General features: G+C 54.1%; 1 protein-coding gene across 1 annotated transcript; it reads left to right on the top strand.

The window, feature by feature from the left end:
- Positions 1–4,428: 4,428 nt before the first annotated feature.
- Positions 4,429–10,517, top strand: CTRC (chymotrypsin C). Its single transcript, XM_066270377.1, has 8 exons — positions 4,429–4,572; positions 5,706–5,797; positions 5,884–5,981; positions 6,750–6,875; positions 7,754–7,890; positions 8,634–8,779; positions 9,679–9,831; positions 10,442–10,517. The coding sequence occupies exons 1-8, from the start codon at positions 4,533–4,535 to the stop codon at positions 10,454–10,456; spliced, it is 807 nt and encodes a 268-aa protein (XP_066126474.1). The 5' UTR covers positions 4,429–4,532; the 3' UTR covers positions 10,457–10,517.
- Positions 10,518–11,512: the final 995 nt, after the last annotated feature.

Raw genomic sequence — 11,512 nt, 5'->3', positions numbered from 1 at the left:
ACAGAGAAACCCCGTCAGCCCCCCGGCCGGCCCCCTCAGTGGACCTCACCTGTGGTGTAACAGCTGCCGCCTGAGAGTCCTGTCCCAGCCGCTAGAAGATGGGGGGGGGGGCGGTCAGGAGCACCTGCCGTTTTTCAGGCTCTCGCCACTGCTCCCCGCCCCCAACCTTGGCATTGCTTCTGCTGAGGTTGCCCCTCCCCTGAGCCCAGCGTCCCCTGAGTCACTATGGTTCAGAGAGAGGGATAGACAGGGACAGACAGACAGGAACAGAGAGAGATGAAAAGCATCAATCATCAGTTTTTCATTGAGACCCCTTAGTTGTTCATTGATTGCTTTCTCATATGTGCCTTGACCGTGGGCCTTCAGCAGACCGAGTAACCCCTTGCTCGAGCCAGCGAGCTTGGGTCCAAGCTGGTGAGCTTTTGCTCAAACCAGATGAACCCGTGCTCAAGCTGGCGACCTCGGGGTCTTGAACCTGGGTCCTCGGCATCCCAGTCCGACGCTCTATCTACTACACCACCACCCGGTCAGGCACCATGGTTATTTTTCCATCACAGTCTGACCCCAAGTGGCTGGGGGTCACTGAGGTCCCAGATCCTCCAAGGCCCCACTCCAGCCCTGGGAAACACAAGGTTCGGTGGGATTGAAGTGGGATTCTAGCATCCTCCCACTCTCAAGTCCTCACAGTCATTCTGGAATCTGTTGAGAAGGTATCCTTTCCAAAGGCACCCCAGCAAGCGCCCACCCAGAGCTGACTTCTCATTCAGGGACCCTCCAAGGCACACATCACCCTGCCTGGCGGGGCGCTGCAGAGACGCTGACCAGGGTCTTGGTGTCTCTGTAGTCCCAGCCCTAGCACAGGGCCCATACACAGGGGGTGCTCAGTGAATGTGGGAAGAGGGAATGAATGAATGAATGGCCTCCGGGTATGTGGCATGTCATTTCCTCACAGTCGGGGCAAATTAGAGTCACGTTCTTAAGAACTCAGGTTCATCCAAGCACCCACTCCTCCAATCACAGGAAGTCCACTCCCCTGTGGCTCCTCCTTGCCGATACACACAGCCCTGCCTGCTGCAACTGCTTCTTCAATCTCGGCCACCATGGCCAGAAAACCAGGTCAGCCAACCAAGAGTCACCACCGTAACTTATGCTGTTTGAGCCCCTGCAGTAACAGCATCCTCAGACCCACTGCTCTCTGCACCAGAGCCAGGTCAGGAGGGGCTACCACACACCCAGAGGCCGCTCCCACCTCTGCCCAGTTGCTCCCAGTGAAAACCCAGGTTCTATTCTCCAGCTGGCCCAGGACACAGCTAAAGGTACCGCCAGGGCCGAGAAAAGACGCTCATGAAGATCCAACGAGCATTCCCCAAATTCTCTCCCAGCCGCATGTAACCTGACCCGAGGAGGGACCTCGGCCAGGACTGGTCGTCCATCACTACAGTGGGCACAGTGTCCAGAACCCACTATACACGTAGGGCCCGCAAGCATGTTTGGTTTCTTTTAAAATCAACAGAGAGCCTGACCAGGAGGTGGCGCAGTGGATAGAGCATTGGACTGGGATGTGGAAGGACCCAGGTTCGAGACCCCGAGGTCGCCAGCTTGAGTGCAGACTCATCTGGTTTGAGCAAAGCTCACCAGCTTGGACCCAAGGTCGCTGGCTCAAGCAAGGGGTTACTCGGTCTGCTGAAGGCCCACGGTCAAGGCACATATGAGAAAGCAATCAATGAACAACTAACGTGTTGCAACGCTCAGTGGAAAAACTGATGATTGATGCTTCTCATCTCTCTCCATTCCTGTCTGTCTGTCCCTGTCTATTCCTCTCTCTGACTCACTATCTGTCTCTGTAAAAAATAAATAAATAAATAAAAATTAAAAAAAAAATTTTTTTTTAAATCAACAGAGAAAATAATGAATATAATTTACACTGGAGTATTTTAGTCTTTAAACCCATGCAGTCATAAAACATAATTTTTAATATATGTTGATAAGGGGCCCACAAAGGCCAAAGTACCTAGTGACAATCTTGGCTCAAGCTTTCTCATAAGAACCAGATGACAACAACAACACTAATAACAGCCAACATTCTATAGTGCTTGCCACAGACCGGGCAGCCCAATGAGGCAGGTATCATTTTTTACCCCCACTTCATAGGCAAGGGCGTGGAAGCACAGAGGTTGTGTTGCTAGCAAAAGGTCACACGGCTAAGAAGCAATGACTGGGCTTTCCTCCTTCAGGTGGCCGGCCCGGCGCAGGGCAGAGAGCTCAACACTCCCTCTTTATCTGAAGCAGAGTGAGGTGACCTCAGTTCTATCCGGGCACAATCATGGGTGCTACCTTACATCAAAGGCCACCTGCTAACTGATTCAAAGCAAAGGTGCAGATGCTGTCTGCACCTTCCAAAGCACCATCAACCTTCAGTTTTGTTTAGAAACAAACGTTCCAAAAAAGAAAAAGAATTAATGACTCTATCTGGTACCTCCCTACCTAACTGCACACTGGGGTACACGTTTGTACGTGTGGCACGTGACTCTGTGTGTGTCATGAATCACTGCTTTCTACGTATGACATTGAGGTGTACGGGTCTGTAGGCAAAGGTATCTGTCTGTCTGTCTACCTGTCCCTGCATTCTTGAGTGTCTATGGGCACGTGCACATGACTGCAGTGGGTACGAAGACACTGCTGTGTCTCTCTGAGTGTAAGTTGGCGAACTCTTCCACACAGAAGCCCAGTTAATCCTTTTCCCAGGTTGTTCGAGAGAAACTGAGGCCCAAAGAGGTGGCCTAGGTCCGGAGTCATCTAACAGGTCACTCACTGAGACAGAAACAGGAAGTCTTCCCTGTCTCCAAATCTCTGTTTACGATGACAGTCCCCAGGCCCTGGTGACCCTTTGCAGTTTGGCAACCAACCAACAGCTTTGAGTGTCAGGTGTATAAGGCCGCAGTAGCCACGGACCCCACTGTCAGGATCAGCCTCTAGAATGCAACAGAAAGTTCCCGCAGTCTCAGATCCCCCAAACACCCCAGGCCGGGGCCCTGAGGCCACCCCACAGACCCCCGGCACACCCTCGCACTCCTGTCTCCACGTCTCTTACCTTTGTCAAAACTCCACTGATTGTTATATTACCCACGTGAGGCATGCTTGTTTCTAAGAAAGATTTAATCTGCATAAAATAGGTAGGTTAGAATCCTCTCCACCCCTGGATAACAACAGGATGCGGAGCATTCTGAATGAATTTCTTTACTGGGAAATAATTCCCAAGGAGACCAGCGTGCCCAGCTCAGAAAGCAACTCCCAAGGAGTACACGAATGAGGAGAAAGGGGAGCAGAAACGATCCCAGCCGGCTGAGGTTGTGTCTTGGGCAAATAGATGAAACCAGACTGTCTAAGGGACAGACTGACCCCGAACTGCCAGGGCTCCGGATACGCCCTCTGGGCACGCAGAGCTTGGACTCACAACAAGTGCAGTAAACCCAGATCTGCCACTCAAGTCACAGAACCTTAGGATGAAAAGGGGCCTAAGGGTGTGTCTGGGCCGATGGGCCCATTTTAGCGATGGGGGTTCTGAGGGCTCCGTGCTGGCTCCGGTTAGGAATCTGGCCAACCAGGCACCTTCCAGGGGCTGCCCACACCCCAGCTCCGTCCGCACCCAGACAGGAGGTGCTGGAAAGAAGGGGTGCTCCAAGCCCTGACCACACACACTAGTTGAATGGGGAAGAAAGAGAGAGAGAAAACAACAAAAAGAGAAGAAATAAAAAGGGATGAAGCTATCAAGACAGAAAGAATCCGTGTGTCACAGCAGTTTGACAGACCGGTGTTAGAAGCGCTGACTTCAAATCCTGGTTCTCTCGCCCAGCTGTGTGACCGTGGACAGTCCCTGACCCCCGAGTCTCAGCTGCCTCATCTATAATGAAAGGATACGAGTGTCTGCTTCATGTTGTTGGGAGAAGTAAGTGCATGCACGAGGCAATGAACACATTGCCCTCCACATCGTAGGCACCCAGTAAATAATAACTAAAAGAATGAGTTAGGGAGCCTGACCTGTGGTGGCGCAGTGGATAAAGCGTTGACCTGGAAATGCTGAGGTTGCCAGTTCAAAACCCTGGGCTTGCCCGGTCAAGGCACATATGGGAGTTGAAGCTTCCTGCTCCTCCCCCCTTCTCTCTCTCTCTCTCTCTCTCAATCTCTCTCTCTCCTCTAAAATGAATAAATAAATAAATAAATATTTGAAAAAAAAAAAAAGAATGAGTTAGGGAGAGAGAGGAGTACTGAGGGCTCCCCAAACCTGCAAACCTCAGAATCTGCCCTGTCTCGGTTTATTTCGGGAAATCTGTGCCTCCAGCCAGCCCTATCTCCGGCCCAAATTAAACAGTAACCACCCAAGGTCAGGGAAAGGGCCTTGTAAGAACAGGTTTCTTTCCGAGGGGTGGCTCAGCCTTGATGGGGGGGGGGGGTGGACACTGGGCCCACCCCACTCCTGCCTATAAGTGTGCCCCACCTGCTTCGACGGCCACTCCGTCCCGAGCACAGACGACATGCTGAGCATCACGGTCCTCGCCGCGCTCCTGGCCTGCGGTAAGCTGCGGGTTGACGCCAGCTGCAGCCCATGGGCTGTGAGCTCAGCCTGGCCTCCCAGGAATCAAGACAGGAGCAGGGGGCCCTCTGCTCTCCGGGGGTCCAGAAAGGAGCTTTGGGGTCCACTGCGGGTTCAGATGAGCCACTTTCTAACCTCCCAGGATGAGGATTAGAGATGAGGTGTAGAGAGCACCAGATCCACGCCTCATCCTGGGTCACTCCAGGGACCATCAGGGCTTGACTTTCCTAGAGTTGGCGTCTCTCTCTTAGGGATTCTTTGCTCCCCAGTGTTGGTGGCCTTCTCCATATTAGGAATCAACAAACCTGACTTGAATGTCACTCACTCTCAGCAGGACCTGGGCAAGCCACTTCACCTGCCTAAATCTCACTGGCTCTTTTGGCAAATGAAAACACCTGATTGAGTCCTTCTAGCTAATAACCTACAGCAGTAATAATAGCAGCTCCTGTTTCTTGCGTGTTTGCTGTGTGCCGGGCACTATGCTAAGCTTGTTACATGTAGGAGCTAGTTTGATCCTCACAACTACCTTGAATGGTAGAGTCTATTACAACCTCCGCTTTATAGATGAGGACTCCGGGGGCTCAGTGAGGCTCCATATGTTGCCCAGATGACATGGCTGGTCAGTGGAAGAGCCAGATCTGAGTCTGGGTCTGTCCTACGGTGGGACACATTCTCTTGACCGCTCCACACAGCTCCCAGCTGGGACAGTCTGCAACTCTGTGGACTTAGGGCTCACACACACCCCCATTATGCTGTGGCGTTAAAAGGGATAGCAGGGTAAGGATGGAGGACATAGGTGTTCCTGGGCACTCACACACATGCCAACCACCTTTTATTTCTTTCAATGCGTGGAGCGTGCCCCTGTACCAGGCCTTTCACTAAACGCTTTGTAGGCATTGTCAAACTTAATTCTTGGGACAAACATACCAGGTTAGTGCTATTCTTCCCATTCCATGGAAAGGGATGTTGAGGCCCAGAGAATTAGATGGTTTCCCCAAAGTCATGCAGTAAGATCTGAACCCAGGTCTTCCCAGCCCCAGAGTTCTACCTGCCCCTTCCCCAGTGAGGATGCCAGCCCCCCTGACCTGTGATCTTCTTCCTCTGTCTCCCCTAGCCTCCAGCTGCGGGGTCCCCACCTTCCTGCCCAACCTAGCGGCCCGGGTGGTGGGAGGAGACGATGCCAGGCCCCACAGCTGGCCCTGGCAGGTAAGTACCGCTGCAGGGGCGGGAGGTGGGTGGGAAGGGGAGTGGGTCGTGGGTCCCTGTGGGCTGACATGTGCCCCCTCCTCCAGATCTCTCTCCAGTACCTCAAGGATGACACGTGGAGGCATACGTGCGGTGGCACCTTGATCGCCAGCAACTATGTCCTCACGGCTGCCCACTGCATCAGGTGAACGGGGATGATGAGTGGGAGCCTGAGAAGCTGTTTTTACTGAGCACCTACTACACACTCAGGCACTGGGCTTAACAACCTACTTATAAGCAATCACTTTGTTTTTCTCCATTCAACCATATTTATTGTGCACCTACTATGTGCCAGGGAACACAGCAGTGAGGACAAAGTCTGTGCTCTCAGTGAGCTTATATTCTGGCAGAAAACAGAGCAACAGACCGTTAAACAAGTAAATACTGTATATAACACATCAAACGACAATGAAGACAAAAGGCTCGAAGAGAATAAAAAGTGTGAGGGGCTCTGTTTTAAATGAGGTGGCCAGGGAAAGTCTGCAAAGGGGACATATGGGCACAGACCTGAAGAAGGTGAGGGGAGAACCCCGGGTCTAAGGAAAGGGCACTGCAGGTGGAGGGAACAGCCAGTGCAAAGGCGGGAGGAGGGAGCATGTCTGAGGAATGGCCAGGAAGCCGGTGCTGCAGGAGCAGAGTGTGAGGGGAGGGCGGAAGCAGAGGGTGTTAGAGAGGAAAGCAGGTGAGCTGATACCCGAGGAGACTGAGGCCTGAGGCCACCCACCTAGGAATCAAAATGGACTTGACCAGGGTCCTTCCCCTGCACCCTGGGAAGGATCAACAGGGATGGACACTCCCTTCCCCCAAACAATTCCCACATGGCCACAGAGCTGAATCCAAAGCTCCAAGTTCCTCTCCTCCCCACCAGCTAGCAGGCGGCCACCCTGACTCAGCACCCTTCCTCTCTGTTCAGCAATGCCCGGACCTACCGCGTGGCCCTGGGGAAGAACAACCTGGCAGTGGACAACGAGGAAGGCTCCCTGTTCATGGATGTGGACCACATCATTGTCCACGAGAAGTGGAACTCCTTCCTCGTGCGGTGAGTGCCCAGCTGAGCATCGCACGGCCTCTGGGGGCAGCACAGGAAAAGGGTCCCCGAGACAGAGCAGCAGAGCCTGCCCTCACCCTGTCCCTGACCCCATCCTTAACCTGCACAGCCCGCAGATGACTCTTTGCACAAAATGGCAAAATTCTAAGAGGAGATGGACACCCCCTCCCATCTCCCTCTTTAGCCGGGGGTTCCCAAAAGGTGCACAGGGGATAAAGACCCTGAGGTCCCCACAGTCTCTTGCCTGAGGTCTCTGAGCCAGAGGCTGAGCCAGGACTCACCTTTGGAGTGCCTACACATAGCAATAAGCACTTTATGTGCCATCTCTTATTTAATCCTCACAACAACCCTGGACAAGGAACTGAGACTCAGAGAGGTTAAGGAATATGCCCCAGGTCACACAGCCCAGGACATGTTAGAACTGGGAATCAAACCAGGTCTGCTAAGGTTGCCAGCTGGTAACATGAAAAGATTTTTAAAAATTGCATCCACAAGTGTCTCTCTCTTATCATTGTCATTTCCTGCTTACCTTTGCTTAATTTCTGGTTGACGCCTAGCCTGATGTGGTCCGAAAGGCTTCCACCCTAGTCTCCCCTCCGTTAAGCCTCCCCTCCGTTAAGCTTTCACGATGTGAATCCACAGGTGGGAGAAGAAGCTACATCTAAAGGGGCGGGCAGGCGACTGTGTTAGAAGGCGGGCCACCTGTCCTCTGACATCTCTGTCAGCCAGTAAGAAGTTAGCAGTCAGGACGTTTAGGGAGGACCCCTGGTCACCCTTGGCCTGACTTGCAACTCACAGCCCGGACCTCTGAGGGTCGGCTGGGGAGGCCAACACCTCCTGCTCACTGAAGCCTCCCCTTCTAATTCCAGCAATGACATTGCCCTCATCAAGCTGGCGGAACCCGTGGAGCTGAGTGACACCATCCAGGTGGCCTGCCTGCCGGAGGCGGGCTCCTTGATGTCTCAGGACTACCCCTGCTACGTCACTGGCTGGGGCCGCCTCTGGAGTGAGTATAGCCTCTGGCAAATCACGAAAGCCTTCCTGGAGGAAGTGGCTCCCACAACAAGCACAGCACCCACATCTGCCCATCACTTTTCCTTTTTGCCCGAACATCTTCAGATTTTCTTAACTTTGTAGTAGCAGCAGCTAACGTGCATTCATCACAAAGCATGGAACAAGTGCATACGAAGGGGTGCTGTAAGGATTACACGGATTAGAATTTGTCAAGAGCTTAAAGCAGGGCTTAGCACATACTAAGTGCCCTGGAAGCGACTACTAAATAAACGAGACAACCCATTTGGGGTAGGGGATTAGATCCTGTGGTATACCTATATGCCCAATAAATTCCAGCCAAATTAAAAGGTGAAATGCAAATAAATGAAACTTCGGAAGTCTTAGAGAAAAATGCAGATTAACGCTTGGGAAATCTTGGGGTGAGAAAGACCTTTCACTGGGTGACATTAAAGGCAGAGTCCTATGAGGGAACGAATGCCAATTCAAGCCCCAGGATCCAGATTAAAGGGAAAAACACCTCAAAGGTGTTTCTGTGGTTAGTTATGCCTCCAGCCTGCTCTCCCTTCCCCTCCCTCCCAGGGGTCTCTGACCCAGACAGTCTGGGACCGCTGGCTCGGAGCCTCTGCTCTCCATCAAGGGCATATGGGTGGTTCCTGTCCTAGCCCCATCTATCGCTGTCCCCTGACGGCCCGGCTGCCCGGGCTGCCGCCCGCTCACCACCCGTTCTCTCCCCAGCCAACGGCCCCATTGCCGAGGAGCTGCAACAGGGCCTGCAGCCCGTGGTGGACCACGCCACGTGCACCCAGAGTGACTGGTGGGGCGCCATGGTGAGGGACACCATGGTGTGTGCCGGAGGCGACGGCGTCACCTCAGCCTGCAACGTGAGTGCCCGGGCCCTGCACCCCATCCCTATCCAGGTGGCCTAGTAGGAGGGGACAGCGGGGAGGGCAAAGGAGGGTGCGGAGTAGGGAGACCCACGTGACTATACGCTTGCCCTGGGAGGGGCCTGCGCTCTGGTTGGGCCCAGGAGGCTGAGGAGAAACTGTCACCCCCGCCTACTGACCTCCCCACCCCACCCGAGCACTGTGGTGAGAGTGTGAGGGTGGAACGTGAGTATCTTCGAGTCCCAGTCCCACCTCTGAGTGGCTGCGTAAGCTTGGGCAGGCTGTTGAACCTCTCTGAACCTCAGTTTTCCCATCTATAATATGGGGATTTCGTAAGCACTTCACAGGTTGCTGTGAGGACTGAAGGAGTCTAACAGGTGTCGAAGAGATGTCATTGATGTCTCTACACATGTTCCCTCATGCTGTCAGCTCCATCTGTCCATGAAAACAGAGGACTTAGGAAGTCTGACGCAGAACCAAAAAATATCGAGGACAATTAGGGACTGTCCTGTTTTCAAACACATGACACCCCCCCCCCACTCCCACCTGCTCCCTTTCCCAGCTCTCCAACATAGCTCCCAGCATCCTCGCCTCTCTGGGAAACTTAGACATGGTGACCTGAACAGCTAGGGGAACCGAGCCACAGAGAGGGTTATCGTCATCCCAAGATCACACAGCACATCAAGAACTAGTTTGACACCCCAGGCCTCCCAGAATGAGGCCAAGGCAGCCCCAAGCCATCTCTTCTCTGCTTCCCTCACCATGGACAGGCTGAGGCCAACACAGGAGGGACCAAGGCTTGGAGGAACCCATACTCCCCACCCTGACCCACCCTTGTTCTCCAAGCCTGTCTCTGGGGGAAGCCTGGGGACTGACGCCCATCTGGTCTGGTGCAGGGGGACTCTGGCGGCCCACTGAACTGCCAGGCTGAGAATGGCTCCTGGGAGGTGCGGGGCATCGTGAGCTTTGGCTCCGGGCTGGGCTGCAACACCCGCAAGAAGCCCGCGGTCTACACCCGTGTGTCTGCCTACATCGACTGGATCAACGAGGTGGGTGCCTGCCTCCACGCCCTCTTTCCTGCACGCACCAGCCCCTCACCCTCAGTCACTCATTTATTTATTCACTCATTCATTTGCTGATTCCATTATTCATTCATTCATTCACATATCCATCCATTCATTTATTCACTCACTCAATCAATCTAGAAGTATTGAGTGCTTACTCTGTGCAGCCTTGAGTCGGATGCCGTGAAGGAGACGGTCATTACCTTCTCCACCCATTTGTCCATTGGCTTCAGCAAATACTTATGTCCCGATCCCAGGCACCACACCAGTCCCCCCCCCCCTCAAACAGAAACGTGATCCGCAAAGGAGGGGGGGGCAGCATGGCTTGGCATATCTATCTTGAGGGCAGGGCAGCAGAGGGTCACTGGAGCTGGGGGCTTGCCCACCAAGGGCCAATGTGTCCTGAGCCCCATGTGCATAGTGTGGTCTGAAGTGCTGAGGGGGTGCAGAGCCCTTGGGCAAAGGCGAGCCTGCCTTGTGAAGTCAGGGGGCTGCCCACGGTGCCCCCTTGTTCCTATTCTCCCAGAAGAGCCCCAGAAGGGGACACGGGCACACGCGCACGTGCACACACTTCCCCTGTTCTCTGCTCTTGCAGAAAATGCAGCTGTGATTCATCCTTGGGAGCCCCGGCCGCCAATGCCTGAAACCACAATAAACCGCCTTCCCCCTCACGCTGCCTGCATTCTTGATTTGCGTCTCCCCGACAGTTCTCAGGCTCTCTCGGGGTCGCCCATTCCACATGGGGGATGCAAAGGGTGACACCCCCAGCCAGGCTGGTTAAGCCTTGGAGTTTGCTCCTGGGGCCGCTAGTGGCGGGGGGTCCCAGGAAGCCACCTGGTGCCTGGGGGGGGTACAGGTTAAGGGTACATGAGACACTTGCCCCCAATATCTCGAAGCTGTGAATCACTATGGCCCTGATCAAGTCACCTCTTCCTTATCCTGCCTCCAGAGGAGTCTGGTGGGTCCTCAGGCCACAAAAGGATGCCCACTGAGGCTCCCTGAGGAAGAGGCTCCCTAACAGACCCCACCCCGAGCAGACACCACGGCTGCTGGCACCCTGGGATCCCTGAGATAGTGCAGTATTTAATGAGCCTGGGCCTGATGCTAGCCCTGTGCTGGGCACAGAGAGGGTACAGGAGGAGGAGGCCACAGCCCACCCTCGGGGGGACAGGTGTGAGGAAAGCAGTGGTTTCCACACATGGTCACAGAAGGCGAGGGCTGGAAACACTTTCATTGTATTAGAAAGGCAGGGAAACTGAGGCCCAGAGAAAGAGAAGGGCTGGACCAGGTCCCAGGAATAGAGGGAGCCAGTAATGCATGAGCCACGGTGGCTCAGGGAAGGGACAGCCCTCCAGAGGCCCATGGGAGGGCAAATGGGCCAAAAAAAAAAGGGTGATCCAGTGCCCAGTGAGGGACAGTCCAACTGGGGACCCCAACCCTGACCATGCACTCTTGAGAATGTGCTGATATACAAAGGGAGATGCCCCCCACCCCAGCCTCTGAATTCCGCCCTCAGCTATGGCTGCCCTCTGGTTGGTCCGTGAGTCACCCCGGCTCCTAGAGATGGGAACCATGGCGCACCTCACATCCCTTGCTATGCCAAAGCTATTCTCAGGGAAGACTTGACTCATTAGACAGGAAAGACATCTCCAAGCAGCTGGCATTG

This window comes from Saccopteryx bilineata, chromosome 3, assembly GCF_036850765.1.
Source record: "Saccopteryx bilineata isolate mSacBil1 chromosome 3, mSacBil1_pri_phased_curated, whole genome shotgun sequence".
Lineage (NCBI taxonomy): Eukaryota > Metazoa > Chordata > Mammalia > Chiroptera > Emballonuridae > Saccopteryx > Saccopteryx bilineata.
This window is presented reverse-complemented; position numbering and strand designations above follow the sequence as displayed.